Source organism: Brachyistius frenatus, unplaced genomic scaffold (assembly GCF_029030835.1).
Source record: "Brachyistius frenatus isolate BFR_SWC_R1_liver_20210118 unplaced genomic scaffold, ASM2903083v1 Contig_79, whole genome shotgun sequence".
Lineage (NCBI taxonomy): Eukaryota > Metazoa > Chordata > Actinopteri > Embiotocidae > Brachyistius > Brachyistius frenatus.
In genome coordinates, this window is record NW_027210678.1 from 781,111 (window position 1) to 803,328 (window position 22,218).

Genomic DNA, 22,218 nt, shown 5'->3' on the forward strand with positions numbered 1-22,218 from the left:
GCGGGATGACAGGCTGCGCTGAGTCGGCGCTTTTATCCAAAATAAAGAGGAGTGCTGCAGATTCTGTGCTCTCATCTGTTTTCAATATTCCTGCCTGCGTTCGGGTCCCAAATACAACCTTAAAACACTGTCACCGGAATTTACATAAGTAAACACAGCCGTCTGAAATATAGGTTGAAAAGAAACAAACACAGTGTGTGTGTGTGTGTGTGTGTGTGTGTGTGTGTGTGTGTGTGCGTGCGTGCGTCTTTCTTTTGTAGTTTACCTTTCTTGATGTAATGTGTGAGCAGGTGGAGAGCAACCTGTGTGGTTCCTCCTCGTCTCCTGTCGAGCTCTCCGTCCCGGGGAACGAGGTCACGTCGTGCCTCCGTCGTGTTCGAGCAGCAGATCAGAGGCTCACCTGTCGTTTGAAATATCAGCTGAAAACGTCCTGCTGTCGTTTCACCTGCGCAGACTTAATATAATACGCAAAAATAGACTAAAATCAGCAACAACAAAAACATCCTTTTTTTTGGGCCAAATAATCAAGGTTAGTTTATTAGTACGACACATTTCAACAACAAGGCAGTTCAATTAAATTTGGTTTCCATGACGATCTCTGTCCTCTGATTAAGTTTGTTGGCTGCAGGTCACAAAGAGAACCGTCCACCTGTCGTTGTTTACTCACTTTAATCATGATGCTGTCCATCAGAACTGAACCTACCTCTGTCTGTCTCTCTGTCTGTCTCTCTGTATGTCTCTCTCTGTCTCTCTCTGTCTGTGTCTCTGTCTCTGTCTCTCTGTCTCTCTGTGTCTCCATCAGATGTTCTCCCAGTCGATGTGAACATGGCGGTCTCTGCAGTCAGTCCTGGACCGTCTTCCTCTGCAACTGCTCCGACAGCGGCTACAGCGGAGCCACCTGCCACAGCTGTGAGTCACATGACACACCAACAGATCACATGACACCAACAGATCACATGACACACCAACAGATCACATCAACAGATCACATGACACCAACAGATCACATGACACCAACAGATCACATGACACACCAACAGATCACATGACACCAACAGATCACATGACACACCAACAGATCACATGACACATCAACAGATCACATGACACATCACCAGATCACATGACACACCAACAGATCACATAACACACCAACAGATCACATGACACACCAACAGATCACATGACACACCAACAGATCACATGACACACCAACAGATCACATGACACACCAACAGATCACATGACACACCACCAGCTGTATTTCAAACTAAAATTAAAGGGAAACGTTCTGCAGGTAGAAAAACAGAATTAAATGTACTTAAAGCATTAAAACACAGAAACGCTGTAATTCCAGCAGCCGCCCTGTTCAATAATTAGAGGCGTGTTTCATCTTTAGCATCCAGGAGTCATAACAGAACAAAGTCTTCATCCTGTGTGTCACCATGGTGACGTTGTCGTTGTGATGTCACTCTTCTCCTCCCAGCCGTGTACGAACAGTCGTGCGAGGCGTACAAACACAACGGGAACACGTCGGGACATTTTTACATCGATGTGGACGGCAGCGGACCAATCAGACCACAGCTGGTCTACTGCAACATGACAGGTGACGCACACACACACACACACACACACACACACACACACACACACACACACACACACACACACACACACACACACACACACACACACACACACACACACACACACACACACACACACACACACACACACACACACACACACACACACACACACACACACACTCATACACACACACACACACACACACACACACACACACACACACACACACACACACACACACACACACACACACACACACACACACACACACACACACACACACACACACACACACACACACACACACACACACACACACACACACACACACACACACACACACACACACACACACACACACACACACACACACACTCTCTCCTCTAGTAATGGTGTCACTTCCTGCCCTGCAGAGGAGAAGACGTTGATGGTGCTGCAGCACAACAACACGGAGCTGACCAGAGTCCGACCGTCTGCAGGTGGAAACCAGCTCTCAGTCCACTTCCACTACTCGTCCAATGAGGAGCAGCTGCTGGCCGCCATCAGCCAATCAGAGCACTGCGAGCAGGAGCTGTCCTACCACTGCAGGAAGTCCCGCCTCCTCAACTCTCTCGGTAAAGCGTGTAACTTTTTTCTGCGACCTGAAGTCTGTCAATCATTGGACGGTTTAACATTTCTCTCCAGTTTTACATTGATCTGTATTATTAATGATTGATTAACTTTATGTTTTACTCGAAAATCCAAAGATTAGAGACCATTTTTAAAGTCATCAAACATCATCTTTTTCATCTTTTTACGACTACTACTTATTTTGATTTTATTCCATTCTGTTCTTTTGATTACACTAATTCAAAAGTAGATCTCAGTATTTAACCATCTAATCTGAATCCTTTTAATCTCTTAAATCTATTGCATTTTTTTTCTCTGGGAGGGGGGGTGGGGGGAGACTGTAAACAACAACTTGTTTCTTAACGAACGTGTCGGGTTAAATCAAAGTTGAGTGAAGCCGACTCTTCAGGATCTTCTTCTCTCTCTCGAACACGAAGAACAGATCGTTCCTCTCTGGTTTGTTTTCTCTTCTTGCAGAGATGATTCAGACAAATTGATTGTTCAGGATTGTTTTTAATTCCTCCTCCTTCTGGGATGAGTTCAGTGCTTTTTTGGGTTGTGTGTTTTCTGCTGATTGTTATTGACTCAGATGTTGAGAATTACAAGCAGGACTAAAATCATCAAGTTGCATTAAATTAATCTGAACAGCAGACGTTTTAAAGTCCAAACAGAAGAAGAGCAGAGCATCACAGTCAGAGGAACGAGACGCCATAAATCACACCAACCACAGCTGTGCAGGTGTTTTAAGCTTCGCAGGATGCTGCAGAGCTCAGAGATGTAAATAGAAGACGAAGAGGAGCTGAGTTTTTTTGTTCCACATTAGAGTTGTTGGAGTTTCATTTCATCCAGTCATTCTTAAGAAGTTTGATTTTGGACCAAAGTGACCGTTAAACTGAATTCTCCATTAAAAAAAAAAAAAAAAGAACAACAACCCCGAAACAAACATTTTATATCCGTTCGTCAGGGTTTCGTTTGAGCTGCAGATCAATTCGCCTCCTCAGGAACCACAAAGAGTCTCCGGTACAGAAATCTGAGATGTGAAGCAGCTCGTCGGCGCTGCTGGTCATAAAGTGATGGATGAAAATCCTGAAACTTCTATTAGAAACTCTGTGGGGGGAAAAATAAATAAATAAAAGAGCGCTTACTCAGCAGAAACACTTCCAATTTATCTACAAACTCTTGAGTGTGTGAAACACATCCCTCAGTGCGAACTGTCATCGTCCTCCGTATGAAAACTATATATTCACTTTTAGAAGTTAGCAGCTGGCAAACGTCCCGCCGGACGGAGGTTCTTCATGCTCAACATCTTCTGCAGGAGGTTTGGTGTCGTGGAGGTGAAGACGCTGCAGAGCATCCCAGTAAAATGATGCTAACTGTCCCTTTTTGGTTTATTTTTTGAAAAGCCTGATATATTGATGTCCTCACAGCTCAACAGAAAACACTAACCGGGCTGTTTTTATAGTAATTAAACAGAAAAATATGACTTCTTTCATTGGAATGATGAACTCTTCAGGAAGAATATCTTCGAGTGAAGCAAAATCAGACGAGTCAGCAGATTAAACTATGAAGTGTGTGTGCGTGTGTGTGTGTGTGTGTGTGTGTGTGTGTGTGTGTGTGTGTGTGTGTGTCTCAGAGGGCTCTCCGTTCAGCTGGTGGCTCGGTGGTCCCGGTCCCGGTCGGGTCCAGACGTATTGGGGTGGAGCTCAGCCAGGTAGCCAGCAGTGTTCCTGCGGCCTGCAGGGCGACTGTGTGGATCCTCAGCACTACTGCAACTGTGACGCTGACCGCACCGAGTGGTGAGGACCTTTAATAACAGACAGGATGAATGGACCTTTAATAACAGACAGGATGAATGGACCTTTAATGACAGACAGGATGAATGGACCATTAATGACAGACAGGATGAATGGACCTTTAACGACAGACAGGATGAATGGACCTTTAACGACAGACAGGATGAATGGACCTCTAATGACAGACAGGATGAATGGACCTTTAACGACAGACAGGATGAATGGACCTTTAATGACAGACAGGATGAATGGACCATTAATGACAGACAGGATGAATGGACCTTTAACGACAGACAGGATGAATGGACCTTTAATGACAGACAGGATGAATGGACCTTTAACAACAGACAGGATGAATGGACCTTTAATGACAGACAGGATGAATGGACCTTTAATGACAGACAGGATGAATGGACCTCTAATGACAGACAGGATGAATGGACCTTTAATGACAGACAGGATGAATGGACCTTTAATAACAGACAGGATGAATGGACCTTTAATGACAGACAGGATGAATGGACCTTTAATGACAGACAGGATGAATGGACCTTTAATAACAGACAGGATGAATGGACCTTTAATGACAGACAGGATGAATGGACCTTTAATGACAGACAGGATGAATGGACCTTTAATAACAGACAGGATGAATGGACATTTAATAACAGACAGGATGAATGGACCTTTAATAACAGACAGGATGAATGGACCTTTAATGGCAGACAGGATGAATGGACCTTTAATAACAGACAGGATGAATGGACCTTTAATAACAGACAGGACCTAGTAGTATCGTCAGGTTTCCAATCAGATCAGTCAGATCCACTGCTGGCTCCTCCCCCAGCTCATCCATATATGGTCACTTCCTGCTGCAAACCGCTCCGAACTAGCAAGATGGTGACGGACAGAATCTGAACTGGACGCTTGAGAATGGACGTTCACCCTCCTTTCCTCCCTCCTCTTCTGTTGCCTCTTCTCCTTTTGGTCCTTCATCTCTCCTCCTCTTCCTCCTCCAGGACTGAAGACTCCGGTCTTCTGACCCGTAAGGAGAACCTCCCCGTCAGGTCTCTGGTGCTGGGTGACCTCCAGAGGCCGGGGTCGGAGGCCGCCTACAGGGTGGGACCGCTGCGTTGTCATGGAGACAGTAAGCCCGCCTCTGGTTTCAGTTGACGGAGAGAAGACAATAATGTCTTTTGTCCAACTAATAAATACAACATGTTGGGTTTTGTTTGACTGGACGAATCTACAGACGTATTAACAACAGCACGTCGTTGTGACCGGTTCTGTGTCGTCGATATGCGTGTTGAATGTTTCGTTCCACCTGCCAATTAGAAGCTAATTATCATTAGCACAAGTGTTGCTAAATGCATTTCTCCCTCCTGGTTTTTTACACTTCTTGTTCCTCATTAAATTCATTACAAGGTAAATCAAAGTCACGCGCTGTTTCCTTTTCTCAATTACATGCAATTACATCCGCGGTGTTTCCACCCGGCAGATAGACAAATAAACGTTCAGCATGATCAATCGAGCGGCAGAAATCACTCCGTTGTGTAAAGTCATTAGTTGAGCTGGTTTGCAACGTGATTTCCATGTAAAGTTTCACGACAGAGATTTTTTTACTTGTTGTTGTTGTTTCTCAGAGAGCTTCTGGAACGCCGCGTTTTTCGACAAGGAGACGTCGTACCTCCACTTCCCGACGTTCCACGGAGAGCTGAGCGCCGACATCTCCTTCCTGTTTAAGACCACGGCGTCCTCCGGTGTGTTCCTGGAGAACCTGGGCATCCGAGACTTCATCCGCATCCAGCTGAGCTGTGAGTACCGCCGGAGGTTACGGACATAAATCATTTTTCACGGCCGTCTAGGCGTGAAAGTTACACGCTTTTTTTAAGCGTGAAACTGAAATGAGGGTTTGAGTACCAAATACAAAAGGCATTTTTGGGGCGGGATTAGGAGGAAGGAGGGGGTGGAGTCACTGATGAGGTTGAATCCAGGAAGGCTTTTTTTATTTTTTTATCTGGTTTATTACACAAAGGAACAGGGAAGCACCACCATCACACATCAGCAGCATGAAAGCCTCAGAAAACTTGTAACAGTTAACCAAGTAAATCGTAAATTTTCAAAAGAAATACACGGATTAAAATTACGTTTAAAGGAGCAGTGTGCAGGATCGTACTCTACGGTGTTTTTGGAGTTTGGTTTGTCCCTTCTGGGCTCCGGTAGAAACCTGGCAGCTCTGTAGAGGAGGACTTGCTCCTTCTAAGGTAATTAAAACACAACAATTCTTGGTTTCAGGTGATTTAATGAAAACATAATTAAGAATATAATTTTCCATTTTGGCTAATAAATCCTCTTCAATCCTGCACACTCTGAACCTTAAAGAAAGAAAAAATCCTTGATTATTATTCATTAATGCTTCAAAGCCGAGTTAATCTCCGTCTTCAGAGCTGTGTAGGTGAGATGTGATTAAATTTGATTGACAGCTGCGCCATCACAAGCGAGAGAAACTGTACAACTCTCAACAAATCAAAAACCTTTTCAACTTTAGCACAAAGTAGTTTCATGAATGTTGGGACTGAAATTACAGAGCTGCGTTTTCTTTAAAAGTGGATGTGAGGGGACAAACGGAGGATGTCGTACGGGGACGACGCTGCAGCAGCAGCTCCTCGGGGGAAATCACCGTCGGCGTGGTCGCTTCGCCGGCAGCGTTTACGAAGGGCGATCAGAAAGTTCACAGGCTTTTGCTGCACGGTGATGCACACGGAGCAGAAACGACCTTCATGAAGTAGTGTTGGTGGTTGTCATTTTGTAAAAGAAAAACAGTTAAACTCAAGTTAATAACCAGCTGACAACCCTCAGACGCCTCAGAAGGTCCCAGCGGAACTCGGTGTTGACAGTCTGACTCTGGGGGACGAATTCACGGTTGCACAAAGAAAACCCAGCTGGTGTCTCCTGACCTGACGCGCCTTCTTCGGTCCCGGACGGAGAAGCTCCGCCCCCTCTTGAAACGTGAACGTCACTCAGAACATGTTTAGGAGATTAGAGATGAGTGGTTTTATAAAACACTGTTATTTAAAATGTGAAGCCATTTTAATAGAGCTTTTCTTTTTGTTCCCAGTTTACAATAAATAAATCTCGCTTCATTTGAACTCTACTTTTTCACGAGAGGGGGAACTAAGAAAAACATTAGAAGTTAAAACTGCTACTTCAGACTGTGATATCTGAAATATACAGAGAAGTTTCTTAATCACTTTAATACGGTTAGATTCAGAGCCGAGTGGCCGTTAGAGGAGCCGCCAAGAGATGCACCTGGGTTCAGTGTTGCCGTGGCAACAGGACGCTCGAAGCTTCTCAAGGAAGCAGCCTCCTCCTCTGACTCCTCCCTCCTGTCGCTTCAGCCTCCACTCAGGTGCTGTTCTCCTTCGACGTGGGCAACGGCCCGCTGGAGGTCCGTGCGGAGTCGAGCGTCCCGCTGAACGACAACCGGTGGCATCGAGTCCGAGCCGAGCGGAACGTGAAGGAGGCGTCGCTGCAGCTGGACGAACTTCCCGTCTCCACGCAGGAGGCTCCGGCTGACGGACACTTCCACCTGCAGCTCAACAGCCAGCTGTTCATAGGTGAGGAGGAGGAGGAGGAGGAGGAGGAACACGCAGCAGCGTGGGAGGCTTTCATGGGTTTCGTATTTCTATTTAATGGATGCAGTTTTTTCTCCGAAACGCTCTTTGGTTCTTCCTGAAGTCTCTCCAGCTTTTAGTCTGTTTCTGTTTCCCGTCCCGGTAGAATAAATCTCAGCCTCCCACTTCAGTTCACATCAGACGTCTCCACTCTGCACCGAGCCAGTTCTGGCTGCGTTGTCAGACACCTTCACGGGAGCTTCTTTTAACCGTTTGTTCCCACAAGTTATAATTTATTTAGAGCTGTTTGCAAGCTGCAGGTTACATTTCAATTTAGAGACAACAGGACAGAGTTAAACTCCTAATCAACAGTCTTTGGTGTCAGACGTACAGGATTGTTTCATGTTTTCTGTATTTAGTTCAGGAGTTCTGCTGTTTTAGTGTCTTTTCGTCCTACGTCCTCATGATTTCTGTGTTTTGTGTTGCCGATGCACCAACATGTTCAGGCAGCAGCTCTCCTCTCTGTACGTGACAACGAAGCTGAATACCAATCAGCACAGCGCGTCGGCTTTAATTAAACCGTCTGCAGAAAGTCGGTGTCCATCAAAAAGAGAGCAGGTTTATGCTTTACAGGCAAAAAAAAAAAAAAAAGGATTAAAAATATCTACTGTGAACTGACAGTAAACACGATCCTGCAGATTCGATGATAAGAAATATGTTTAGAAAGTAAGTGTGATTCTGGATTTGTAGGATTTTAGGTTTTAGCTGCTTCACAGATGCTGTATGACACCGCCGGAGGAGTTGTGCGATCCGATTGGTCGACCGTATATTCCGAATAAATAAGAAGCAACAACAATCCTGGTTTTGTTAGCTGAAAAGGCCAATTTGTATTTTAATTGCAAATGAAGCCTCTTATGAATATTTAAATGCTGTCCTTTTTGTTCTCTTCAAACATCAAACAGCTGCAGTGGTGAAAAAAACTGATATTTTACTGAAAAAATATCACTAATATATTAAAGTCCCAATTTTATGAGATAATTTCGGGAGATTTTTCAAGACAATTAAAGTGTGTTTTCCTGGATCTTCCTCATGATGACTGAAGGATGCTACATGCACACAAGACTTTCATATCTGTATAGATCACAGACTGAATATAAAAGTGTTCGTAGCTTCTGAAAAATGGTTGCGATGCAGAAGTGCTCCGAACCGCTCAGCAGTATTCCTCACATTCAGATCTTCATGTTTTAAGTCATCAGTTATTTTCCACATACATTTACAGTATCCCTCTAAAAACTATTTATTGACAGAGTCCCTCCCTACAGGCGTACAGAGTGGAAGCCTCAGCAGTGGCTTATTTAAATTTACAAACCATTTTACCACATGAATTGTATTTATAAGACCTGATTTGTGCGGCCGGCCGCTCCGTTTGTTTGAGCTCTAAGCTGCTCTGGTGGTTTTGTGTGGATTCATAAAGCCATATTTTCAGTGTTTCGCTGTGTTTATGTGCCGTAATCCCGCCCGGCACAGACTTCCATTGTTTTGATTAATAAGCCGTGTTATTGCCTCGCGCAGATTTGTAATCCACTTTGTGTCGTTTGCATTGTCTGTGCAAAAATTCCAAACGCAGCAGTTTTCAGTGAGCTGGGCGGCGAGCGGAGGAATCACTTCCTCTGAAGGTTCGGACAGTCCAGCCTTTTGTGTGTTTGTGCTGCCGACAACAAGGATCTCCATCAGGTCACGTGTCCCGTGATGATGTCAGACTGTCCTGTGATCTAAGCAGCATCCTGTCGAGTCAAAGTCGGTTTGTTTGTGCTCGTCGTGTCGTCTCTGCGGCGCCTTAAAACACAGATTGGTTTCAAATCAGTTGCAATCAGATTTAATGAATAAAATCCAGTGTTTCCTCTTTAATTTGGACCCCCACCCAAAGAAAGAAACACAAAAACACCAAAAAGAAACTGTATCCTAGTTTGATAACACAACATCGTAAATATAAAACTGGTCTGTGTCTATGAAAGGTTTAGAAGTCAGCTTAGATCCACAAACTGTCTGAAACCACTTTTTTACTTTTAGTTTCCACCAATTTATTCTGAGTTTGTACATTTAGCCATGAAACAAAAGCCCTAAAAATACATTTTAAATATCTGAAAATGGTTATTTTGTGAATCTGTTCATAAGACAAACAAAAGGGCATTGAAATGATGATTTAAGTTTCTGAAATCTGAATTTTCTGCTCACTACTCCAGTAAATTATTGATTTTCTCTGATATGAGCGAGGAGGGGAATGAAAAAGCTGCGCGTGCATCTTTCCTTTGAGTTTCTTTTGATTCCAGCTCCTCAAATCCTTCACATCACGCTGGAGGAGACATCAGAAGTGAATTCTCTGCCCTGGATGATGCTCGCGTGCAGCATCAGCATCATCCAGCTCTGCACATCCATCTTTGATGATTGTTTGATCTCTGCGGCTCCGACCGTCCTGCAGTGTTTTATGTGTGTTGTCAGAGAATCTGCTGAACTCATGTTGAGACCTGAACTCATCTCAACGAGCTGAAGCTGAAACAGTCGGACGCGTGTTCGAGTCTCACGCTGCTCCTCCAGATTTTATTTCCTCCTTCCTCCCATTCTGCTGTCGTCCTGATGTCGCTGCGTCACACCGACGACGACTTTGATCTCCTTTTCACTAATTAATTTGTCTTTCATGTGATCGCGTTGATGATCCAGGTCTCCTGTGTGGAGAGGCTGGATTATCTTGTTAGCGCTGACGTGTTTCTGATGGAGTTGAGGTCGTGTTGATCGCACCGCTGCTCTGCTGGTCAGAGGTGGAGTTTTTCTCTGCTTTCCGTTTCTTTGATGTTCGCTTTGATCTCCACATCACAAATCCCTCATTATGCTGTTTTTAAGTGTTTCCTGTGAGCAGCGTGTCCATGTGATGTGTGATCTTTGTTGGAGTTGGAGGTTGCGCAGCAGGAAACCCTCCCAGGTCCCGTTCGCTCTCTAATAACCTGCTGCTGCTGTTTTGATGGGAGGCGGCGTCCCTCAGGGATGCGTCTCCGGTCCCGGTTCGAATCCCCTCTCACACACACGAAGCTGTTTTAACCTCTTTAGCGCAGCTAAAGGTTTCCTTTTACTGCACCAGAGAAGATGGGCCAGCTATCGTACTCTGACTGATGATATTTTAATTAAAAATTGAATCTATTTAATGTTTCTAGAAAGATATCTAGAAAGAGTTCTTTTCTTAGAATATTTATATGTCTGCATGGAAACTTATCCCTGAGGCTCGCCTGGTTAAAATGAAGGTTAAATAAAAGTTACATAAAATTCTTTCATTTCTTAGTTTGTAGTTTTTCAATGTTGAATTTTATCTTTTAACTTGGAGGAAAAAAGCAGCCCAATAAACACGGGCGACGTGTCGCTGTGCTGAAGAATTCGTTAGCTGAAAGTGTAAAACATGACTGTAAATGCGATGTGTCGTCAGGAGGGACGGCGTCCAGGCAGAAGGGCTTCCGGGGCTGCATCCGCTCCCTGCAGCTGAACGGCGTCACTCTGGACCTGGAGGAGAGGGCGAGGATCACGCCCGGCGTTCAGCCCGGCTGCCCGGGTCACTGCAGCAGCTACGGATCGCTGTGCCTCAACCAGGGCGGCTGTGTGGAGAGAGACGCCGGCTTCTACTGCGACTGCAGCCGGTCGGCGTACAGCGGAGTCTTCTGCCACACAGGTGAACACATTCATACCACGTCACACCTGGATGGCCTTTTTTAATTTTTTTAAATGTGACACAATCATCAACTTAACCTCAAATTAAAGTTTGGTGGTTGAAGGTCAGAGTCCTTGACTGTTTATTAAGGAGTTCGTAGCTTCAGGTCTGTAAAATGGTTCCGATCCAGAAGTGTCTTCAGCTGCAATACCAGCGAGTGCCACTAGAGGTCGGCTCCAAAAAGCCTCCGGCTCCATAGACTCCCATTCAACTTCTCTCATCAAATCCAAAGTGAATAAAATGTGCCCATCAGTTATCTCGGTGTTGTTAGCTAAAGTCACTCCTTCTTCTTAGTTTTCTGGAGGTCCATCTGAAAATAATCTCTCATTCATTAGAAAAGAAGATTCAAGAAGACCTGTTTTTGGGGGCGTGTCTGTTTGATTGACAGGCCTGTGGTGCAGTCAGGTTACAGCTATCGGTGGGCGGGACGTAGTATCGTCAGGTTTCCGATCAGATCGGTCAGATCCACCTCTGGCTCCTCCCCCAGCTCGTCCAAATATGGTCACTTCCTGCTCCGAACTAGCAAGATGGTGACGGACAGAATCTGAACTGGAGGATTCATAACGTTCACAAACCAACGATGACATCACTGATGGTTGATGACATCACTGATGGTTGATGACATCACTGCTGACATTCACAGCTGATAGACTCAGAGTGTGTTTATCTGAAGGCTGATCATCTTTTTCTGCTTTGACTCCACTGGACATCCGTCCTGAGGTCCTGAGTGACATCAGAGCTTTGAAGCGTTTCGTGTCCGTTTGATGTGCTGAAGTCTTTTTTCAGTGTTTGGTTTGATGTTAAACTCGCTAACAACGTGTCACCACGCTGACCTTCATGCTCTCCATTAGTCCAGTAACTTCCGTCCAGTCGTCTCTGCTGTCTTTAAAAGGACCTTCCTCCCACCTCGTATTGAGTTGTTATCTCAACGTCCTGCTCACACACACTCTGCGTTTAATACTCTAAAAGATGATCTCAGACCAAAAAGAAAACCCCTCTTCTTTCCTCCTCCAGAGGTGTCGGCCATCTTCAAGCCGGCGACCTCGGTCAGCTACACCTTCAGGGAGCCGTACGAGTTGGTGAGGAACAGCAGCGCTCTGCCGTCCTCCATCTTCTCCGACGTGACGCTGAGAGGAGAGAACGTCTCGCTGAGCTTCAGGACCAATCAGAGTCCGGCTCTGCTGCTCTACGTCAGCTCCTACTACAGAGAGCACCTGGCCCTGCTCATCAACAAGCACGGTGGGACGCTTTTATTTTGAAGGAAAGTTACTTCTCCTTTAATTCATTGTCGTGTTTTTTAACTCCTCCTTCGTTCTTTACCTTCTTTACATTATTATTCACTTCCTGTTTCTCTCATTCTTACCAGGAAGTACGTCTCTTTTTGCTCTTCACTTCTCCCGTTTCTCCAGTTTTCAAACCTCAGAAGTCTCTTTAAGAGTTTTCCTTCTCACCTCTCCTCCTCCTTTCACTCATATCTTCTTCTTCTCTACTTCCTGTTGAGCGAAGCTGCAGAATAAAGATTTGTCGTCAGGTCGCTGCTCTACTGAATAAAACCAGCCAAAGTGTTTTCTTAACTTCTGTGTGAAATAATTGTGTTTTTGCTTTTAAGCCAAGTAGGCGGCACTTTGAATTTAAAACTACATTTCCAACATGCAGGAGTTTAATAAAATGAGCACTTTGCTGCTGCATTAGCTGTAAATGGATTATTTATTTTTTCAGGCGTTAATGACTCAGAAAGCTGATGGACAGCAGGGCATTAAAAGGGTTTTTTCTGCTGACCGCCGAGTCGTCAGGTGAACGCTCTTTTAAAACAAAGCGTCCAATGAAATCCCAGAGAGCTTCGTTGCACTTCTGCAGCCTGAACACGAAGAACAGATCCATCAGCAACAGGTCGCTGCAGGTCGTCAGTAATTCCCCCACAATCGCTGCACACGTGTAAAAAAAATAAATAAATAAAAAGTTTTGATCTGATTTATTATTTTGTGGATAAAAACTACTTTTGAAGGACATCCTTAAATTTTTTCTTCAATCCATCACTTTTTCCTTTCTTTCCTTTAACACGCCTGAATATCAGGAGGATTAATTAGATCAGTTCTGAATTAACTCTCATGCTGTTGAATGTAGAAGTCTTTCACTCGTGGAGCAAAGCAGCGCTTTAAAATATTCAGATTTGTATTGGAGGGATTAATGGTGTGTTTACCCTGTTGGCCACGATTAGAGGACGTTTTCAGGAGGAAAACTTTGAAATGATGATTAATGCTGAAATCTGAATGTAACACAGCGCGGTGTGTGTGTGTGTGTGTGTGTGTGTGTGTGTGTGTGTGTGTGTGTGTGTGTGTGTGTGTGTGTGTGTGTGTGTGTGTGTGTGTGTGTGTGTGTGTGTGTGTGTGTGTGTGTGTGTGTGTGTGTAGATGTTCTGGAGGTGAGGTACCGGCTGGACAGCAGCAGAGATGTTGAGGTGTTGAGGAGCAGCGTGAGGAGTCTGGCGGACGGACGGCTGCACAGCGTGAACATCAGGAGACTGACGGACTCGGTGTCCGTGCAGGTAACACCAACGTCATCGGTTCACCAAGTCGATGCGGTTTAAAGTCGAAACTCCGACCGCACGAATTCAGTCTGATCCGGTCGTTGCCGACGAGTTTTGATCCGTTTGAGCTGCAGCGACAAAAACTTTCTGACGTTTCCTCGAGAAAAGAGAATACGATGACGATCATTTTTTTGGTTTTCAGTTTTAACAACTTATACATTCAAATTCACATTTTTAACAACCGTTTTCCTTTTTTCTATATTTACATTTGTTTCTATAAATATTTATAGACAACTCAACAAAATCAAATGAAAGAAAACAGAAAACACTTTTTTTTTTTCTCCAGCTTAGATATTGGTACTTGGAATAGAAGAAAGATACAAATTAAAATGTGTTTTTTTTTTTTTTTTTTTTTTTAAAGCCACATGCAGGGTTTTTCAGGGTTATTATAATATTTAAATGCAGCACCTGAGTGTTTCTAAGACACGATAGCTTCACTGTTAGCTTTCTTGTTTGCTGACTATTATTTTCAAGTCAGAAAGTGCATTTTTAAATAAATATTGTCATGATAATAGTATAAAAAAAGAAAATCATGAGACATTTTTAGTGAAACCAAAGAGAGCCTCGGTTACCATTTGCTAACACGGAAACCGAACTCAAATATACATTTTCTTTATGCTAAGGTCTCAAAACTGAGGCAGGTTGCTTCTCTTGTAGTAAATAAATTAGTTCACATTTGTTTTCTGACTAAGGTTAAAAATTAACAATAATTCATAATTATCACACAGATATGAAATTAAAAAATAAAAAAAAAAAAAAGACAAATATTGGTAAGAAAAAGCTAAAAGGACTTCAACAACCTGGTGCATAATAGCCATGATTGACAGCTTCTCGACCCGCCTCCCTGTTGACGCGTGACCAGTGATTGGTCGGCTCGTACATGAATTTCTGCTCAATTAAAAAAATGTGTGAAACTCAGGAACTGATCACGAATGAGCAATGAAATTCGTACCAGTTACTCATGAGGGTCACATCTTTCTGCTGCTCCGTGCACGTCGCTGTGCTGGGCTCCGTGCACGAGCAGCGGCTCTCCGAACTCACCGATTCACTCTCGTCTACCAGCTAAATAATCTCTGTGGGTTTTTCACACATGCAGAATTCATGCAGTGTTTGTTGTGTGCGGCCAGAATACACAAAGCGTAAAGCTGCTTAACGCGACCTCCATGTTTACCGATGAGGCGCTCATCTGAAGAATAAACACACACAGATGTACCCCCCCCCTCCTCCCCTCCAGTGTACACTGTGCTACTCCTTTCTGTGATTAAACCCTCGTTAGCACTTTGCTGCGACTTCAGCCACCAGCAGCTCGTCATCCTGAACGCAGCTGCAGCAGAGACACTGAAATATGAAGCATCTTAATCGTGCGTGCATCTACTGAAGCTCCCGTCTTGTTAGCGATAGCCTCGGATGATGTACGAAGTAAAGTCCATCCAACCAGCAGCCACAGAGTCGGTGTAATTATTATCAGCAGCAGCAGCAGCGAGAGATAAATAACAAGCTGACCTCGTCCTGCGTCGTGCAGCCGCCTGAGTCACTGTGAAATATGAGGTGCATCTCATCTTATCAGCTTCCATCACACTCAATTCTTGTATCTTTAGCAGTTTACTATATACAGGAGGTCCGAGGTGACGGGGAAATAAATCTACTGTTTACGGAAGTTTTACATAAAATTGTGGGTTTTTTGGGTTCGGAAAACATAAATTTGAATGTTTGAGGCACATTTTCCACATTATGAACCTTTAAATCTTGGAGACTATGTGAGTTGTTTTTCTTGGAAAATCTTTCCATTAAAGTTATTCTTTCCATTAAAGTTATTCTTTCCATTAAAGTTATTCTTTCCATTAAAGTTATTCTTTCCAATAAAGTTATTCTTTCCAATAAAGTTATTCTTTCCATTAAAGTTATTCTTTCCATTAAAGTTATTCTTTCCATTAAAGTTATTCTTTCCATTAAAGTTATTCTTTCCATTAAAGTTATTCTTTCCATTAAAGTTATTCTTTCCATTAAAGTTATTCTTTCCATTAAAGTTATTCTTTCCATTAAAGTTATTCTTTCCATTAAAGTTATTCTTTCCATTAAAGTTATTCTTTCCATTAAAGTTATTCTTTCCATTAAAGTTATTCTTTCCATTAAAGTTATTCTTTCCAATAAAGTTATTCTTTCCATTAAAGTTATTCTTTCCATTAAAGTTATTCTTTCCATTAAAGTTATTCTTTCCATTAAAGTTATTCTTTCCATTAAAGTTATTCTTTCCATTAAAGTTATTCTTTCCATTAAAGTTATTCTTTCCATTAAAGTTATTCTTTCCATTAAAGTTATTCTTTCCATTAAAGTTATCTACCAAGGGGTTCAAAATCTTCCGATTTTGTGCTTCAACGACACTAAACGTTGTTTCTTCTTCCAGATCGACCAGAACTCCCGAGAAGACTTCAACCTGACGTCTGACAGAGAGTTCAACGGCATCAGGTCTCTGGTTCTGGGCCGAGTTCTCGGTGAGCGAGTTTAGATTCAGTTCATAAAGCAGATAAATACAACTTACTGTAAGTGGGCTTCGTTCAAGTCGGCTGTCAAAACAAATATCGGGCAGGCTTCGTACCTAACTTTACTGTCGGGAAACTCCTCGTCATTTGGTACCAAATTTTGATACCCAGGCTTCATCCACACAAACATATTTTCATTTTAAAACATAAACCTTATTTAATTTTTTTTTAAACAACAATTTAAAATTTTTGTTTTTTACTGTAAAATGTAATTACTTGCATCTTTGTGACTGAAAATGCAAAACAAATCTTCTGTATTAAGTACAAATTTTGTAAAAGTTTTCCACCGGTTTGTCTCAAAAAGCATCAAAAATGAATAATAAAATAAATCGGTGTGCTCAACACGTCTTATAGCACAGCTGATATATATTCTGCACAGACCTCCTGTTTTTAACGCAGCTCAGAGTAGCAGCGTGCAGTTTAACCTCGTCATCTCATGCTGACATGACGAGGTTAAACCGGAGGAGGCCGAGAGTCACGGCCAGCAGCAGGAAAAGTGGAGTTTCTGTCCGACCCTGTCATCCATCACTTGTGTGTGTGTGTGTGTGTGTGTGTGTGTGTGTGTGTGTGTGTGTGTGTGTGTGTGTGTGTGTGTGTGTGTGTGTGTGTGTGTGTGTGTGTGTGTGTGTGTGTGTGTGTGTGTGTGTGTGTGTGTGTACCAATGAGAATCAATGAGCTGCTACTATGGCACCTCTCTGATAACAGGCTAATGTGAAGCAGAATTGATGACGCTGTCGGTGTGTGTCGTGATTTACTGGACGGAGACGGCGTCTAAACAAAAGGTTAAAAGTTCAGGGATTAATTAAAACTTTATTTTTGACTTCCGTCTTTGTTTTTCGCTGCGTTCGCCAAGATGGCTTCATTATAAGATTTGTTTTACCTGCTAACAATAGCTTCTATTTTTATCGCACGTGGTATCAATGTTCTCATTGAACTCACCAAGAAAATCTAAAGAGCCCATTTTACATCAAATCACATCTTTAAGAAATCACATTTTACTTTAAACCACCACTTCATGTATTTGTTTTAAACAGATATGAGTGTTTGTTAGAACTCCTCCTGTGGGCTCCTATAAGTGAAGCTGCTTTATAAATAAATATTTAATGACAACACACTATTAAAACAGTTCATATTAATACATTTCAAAAAGAAGGTTAGAATTGTTTATTTTAAATAAATAAAATAAACTCGGCTTTGCTTCTTTTTACTCTGCAGAGTCTGAGGACCCGGACCTGGACCTGGACCCGGACTCAGACTCAGACCTGGACCGGCTGGCGTCTCTGGGTTTCACCGGCTGTCTGTCGGTGGTTCGCTTCAACTCCATCAGCCCTCTGAAAGCAGCTCTGCTCCACCCAGACACGAGCCCCGTGGTCATCAGCGGGCCGTTAGTCCGGTCCAACTGCGGCTCCGCGGCTTCAGCCAATCCCTACGCAGCGGAGAACACACACCACCTGTCAGGTAGGAGAGGGGGGCGGAGCCTGGTTTGTAGGTTACAGCTGTGAAAACCTTCGCTGGTATGATTGTTAAAAACTTGTCTGCTGGACATTAAGTTGGAGTTTAGATTTGTATTTTTTTTCATGAGAAGACACAAAAATAAAACTTAAATGTGTTAAATATAATCTTTAAATCCTTTTTAGAGACTTTTTTTTAAAGGGGGTTCGTAAGAGTTTGTGGTTTAACAATGTGATGAAAGCAATTACTGAAAATACTCAACAAACATTATACACAAATATATAAACAAATAAAAGTGAAATATCACAGTTATGCTTTTAAATCAACTCTGGTCATGTGACCCATTAATCATTCCCTCGCATAAAGGAACATTATTTTAACCAAACATGATTGTAAGTTGCTGTATTTTAGTCACATTTTTATTGATATTACCCTCTTAACGAGTTATTTATTATATTTTTGACATCTGTATGAACTAAAATAATCTACAACAGAACAAATGAAACACGTCTGAGACAGTTGGAGCTGAAGTTCGGTCATTTTCCACTGAGTTACAGAGATAACTGTAAAAAATGGCTCCAATTTACGGTTAAAATTTCATTTACTTGAGGTTCCATTTTTGTTGTTCTGTGATTTATATTTCCTCCCACAATAGATGGTTTCTGTCTTTTTATATATATATATGTATGGGTTTTTTTACGGTGTGATTCAGGCTCGTTTTTGTTTCCGTCAGTCTGAGGTCGCTCACTTCTCCTTCAACGCTGTGATAGACGAGCTTTAACCGCCCCGTGGCAGCGGGTCCTGCATGAGTCTAAATCTAGTTTCACGCTTAATTTTTCTAGTTTTAATTTCATTCTTATAAAGCTTATCCCAGTTTCTTACTTTTGTCTCATTGCCAAACGCCTCAAGAAGCAAAAACATCAATTTCACATGTTAACATACTTTAGGAAGTCACAGTAATGAAATTTATCTTCAAAAAGTGACTTTTATAAAGTGAATAATTGTCTTTTTTTTTTCCTGGATCATGTTCAGAGGGAACACTTTGAGTATTGAGCAGCAGAGCTGGAGGGAGGAGGTTGGGGTCAATGGTTGGCGTACAAAACACGACCATAAAACGTTCCTATGAGCAGATGCAGTGATGTCAGATTGGATATTTAGGTGGAAAACAGAACATTTTGATGAAAATCTTGACAACATTCCCTGATTATGTTATGAAAGAACACAATCTGGCTTTGATTCAGATCATATTTTCTGCTGCACATCAGTTCTCCGGATCTCCAGGAGACTCGTGGATTCGGTGGATTTGTGCCTCCGGCCGCGGCTGTAAAGTTGTTTCATGAGAAAGAAAAGCCAGATTTTCTCTTCTTGTCTGGCTGCGTCAGCGGAGGAGCTGATGGGAACTCTGTTCCACAAAAACATATTCAGAGGATCTTTTTAACCGTCTGATTTTAACTTTCAGACGGTGATGGCGTCTCTAAGTGGTCCGACCGGTTCTGTGTTTGACTCCAACCTGCTCATTTCCTCCCATTTGTATCATTCCTGCCTTTCTGTCGACGGTCAGCATCTCTTCCTCGGTTGGTTGTTCTTCACTGGTGTATTCTTCTCCTCCTCCTCTCAGACCAGTCCGGTTCAGTGGTTTCGGGTCAACCTTTAGTGAACGCCATCCGGACCGACTCGGCTCTGATCGGAGGTACTGTTGTGTTTTTATTTACCATATTTCTCTCTGCTTTAACCTGTTTCTCCGTGTTTTTATATGTTCTTTATTGAACCTTTTATCAGAGAGGTTTTCTGTAAAGGTGACATGAGCAAAATATTCCATCACTGAAAATCAATTTAATATTTTCCTCTTCTGCCTGTTTAGATTGATTTAAATTGATTGTTTGAAATGTTTCACAGATAAACAAACATAAACGAGTCATTTAAAATGTTCCATTAAATCTCTGTGTCTCAGCTGAACTACAGTATATAAACCTCTGCTGATGGAGGAACTCTTATCTTCACAGGCAGAAGTTTTAAAACCACAGTGATTCGGTGCCAAATTGAATTTCTTTATTCCGATTAGATGAAACTTTGTGTGAATGAAGAGATGAGCTCGACAGAAGAGTCCAGCTGACTCTGAATGTGTGAAATTCGGTTCACGGTGTTGAAGTTCGATTAGCGGAGCCGGCAGGCTGCAGAGAGCCGAGTTAGTCGGGAGGGACGGCAGAAAATCCTGCTGAGAGACTGTGACAGATTTACAATTACAATATGGATCCTGAATTATACGACTACATGTTTGAGTCCTTTTATTGCAGTATTTAAAAGTGACTATAACTTTCTTATAAGAACAAGTTTGTACGTTGATATCCCGACCGCTGCGCAGCCTTTAGCTTCCATTCCTTCCGCAGCATGAAAACTTGATTTACTTTGATAATCAGTCATAAAAACTCAACGTTTGATTTTATTACCTTCTAGAATAATTTGAAAAGCCTGTACTACAAAACAATAACAAAATGATAATAATCAATAATAATAATAATAACAAAAACAACCAAAAAAATAATGTTAATAAATAGAAAATTATAAAAATATGTAACGAGTAATAGTAAACTGATTGTTGTTAGCGAGTTAGCCACAGATACATCAGTCAATCTGGGTTTTAATTAAATGGAAACGCAAGATGCAATATACAGACGACCTGTAGGGGCAGTATGGAGGTCAGAGACCGCTGCGGCCGCGGCAAAGTAGTGACGCCCTCGACTGTCGCCATGTTTATTGTTTACATCAGAAAAAAATCCAGATGTTGTAATGATCTCCTCGTGCCTCTAGTGCGCCCTCTAGTGGAGTCTAGTTGATTCAACTCTGTAATTATTACTGTAAACGTCGACCACATGTCAGAGTGGATGTCCTCCTCTCCACAGGTGTCATAGCAGTCATCGTCTTCGTGGTTGCGACCGGCCTGGTGATAACCGGCAGGTTCCTGTACCGGAGGAAAGAGACGTATCGGAACCGGGACGTGACGGGAGTCCAGCGGGAGGACAGCCGGGACTTCCCCTTCAACCGGCAGCCCGACTCTCACAACGTCGCCGGAGAAAACCCAAAAGAGTTTTTCATTTAAGCGAACGGCCCGACGAGCTGCTTGGTTTTTCGGACGCCTCGAGACCGACCTGCTGACGGACGCTTCATGACACCTAGAGGGCAAAAAAATAGAAGGGGGGCCGTGCACGGTGTATGTTGTGTAGATACCGACACCTGGAAGGTGTCCTCGTCTCACCTGTAAATATCACACCATGTGAATGTCGGCGTTCATGTGTCGCTAACGTCACTCTGTCATGTGGAAAGATTTTAATTGAACTTTATTTCTTCACTCCAGTGATTTAACTGAGGACCTTTTTCCTTTGAGGGCGGATGAACTGTGACCGTCGGGAGGAATAAGGGTGGAGCCTTGAATCATCGTTTAAAGGAAACCTCCATCCCAGACATCTTCTGAGTTTCTACCTCCAGTCACATCATGAATTAAACATTTTCATGTGAGATTTTCTTCCAGCAACTTCGATTTTTGTATTTTTTTTATTTCGTTGCTGTCGTGTGGCATCTTGAAAGTTTCTCGTTGCCGCGAGCACGTTCGTTCTGTCGGTGCGCCGCAGACCTACAGACATTTTTACACTCTCAGAATGGATTTTCCTCTTCATCTTCATTTCTTCTCCTCTCGTTGCTCGTCGAGGCTTTTTCTCTCGCGAGCGCAACGCAAAACCAAACTGAGTTGAGTTTGTCAGTAAAAGTTGGTACAAGTTGTTCTCTGTTCTCTGATTTCTTCTCCCGGCTCTCTAAAAACGTCTCTGAACAGCGAAGCTTTCGACACCGACGCTGCGGCCGTCTGTCACCTCGCTCGCTGCTCGCACACAGTTCACGTTTAAACAACAAAAAAGCTAATCTGCTCCGATCTGACAGCTGATCGATGAAAACACGCTCTCATATTGACACCCGAGAATCAAGCCGCCTCCTTTTCATGTGTTAATCCAGAGTTCTGCAGTCAGACGCAGCAAGAGGAAAGGAGGAAGAAGAGAGGAGGAAGAGGAGAGGAGGAAAGGAGGAAGAAGAGAGGAGGAAGAGGAGAGGAGGAGGAGGAGGAAGAAGGACACACAGCATCTGTTCATCAACTCACCACCGTCTCTCTGCGACGCCCCAAAGCACAGATGGGATTTTAATGACAAAAGTTTCCAAATCTTCAAAGTGAATTATTCATCTCCTTCTTTGTTTTTCTTTTCGTTTTTTTTCTTTTTGTTTCTCGCCACCTCACAAA

General features: G+C 42.9%; 1 protein-coding gene across 2 annotated transcripts in view; it reads left to right on the top strand.

The window, feature by feature from the left end:
- The window catches only part of LOC138626888 (contactin-associated protein-like 4), a 54,815-nt gene extending 32,819 nt beyond the window's left edge, over nucleotides 1-21,996 (top strand). For both annotated transcript variants that reach the window (XM_069708861.1, XM_069708863.1), the window contains exons 11-24: nucleotides 803-909; nucleotides 1,487-1,606; nucleotides 2,004-2,204; nucleotides 3,833-3,995; nucleotides 5,012-5,139; nucleotides 5,636-5,806; nucleotides 7,391-7,609; nucleotides 11,079-11,318; nucleotides 12,372-12,596; nucleotides 13,769-13,902; nucleotides 16,349-16,436; nucleotides 17,700-17,942; nucleotides 19,555-19,626; nucleotides 20,837-21,996. In XM_069708861.1, the coding sequence (XP_069564962.1) occupies nucleotides 803-909; nucleotides 1,487-1,606; nucleotides 2,004-2,204; nucleotides 3,833-3,995; nucleotides 5,012-5,139; nucleotides 5,636-5,806; nucleotides 7,391-7,609; nucleotides 11,079-11,318; nucleotides 12,372-12,596; nucleotides 13,769-13,902; nucleotides 16,349-16,436; nucleotides 17,700-17,942; nucleotides 19,555-19,626; nucleotides 20,837-21,033 (2,308 nt within the window). In that variant the 3' untranslated portion in view covers nucleotides 21,034-21,996. The remainder of the gene's footprint in view (nucleotides 1-802; nucleotides 910-1,486; nucleotides 1,607-2,003; nucleotides 2,205-3,832; nucleotides 3,996-5,011; nucleotides 5,140-5,635; nucleotides 5,807-7,390; nucleotides 7,610-11,078; nucleotides 11,319-12,371; nucleotides 12,597-13,768; nucleotides 13,903-16,348; nucleotides 16,437-17,699; nucleotides 17,943-19,554; nucleotides 19,627-20,836) is intronic.
- The last annotated feature ends 222 nt before the right edge of the window (nucleotides 21,997-22,218 follow it).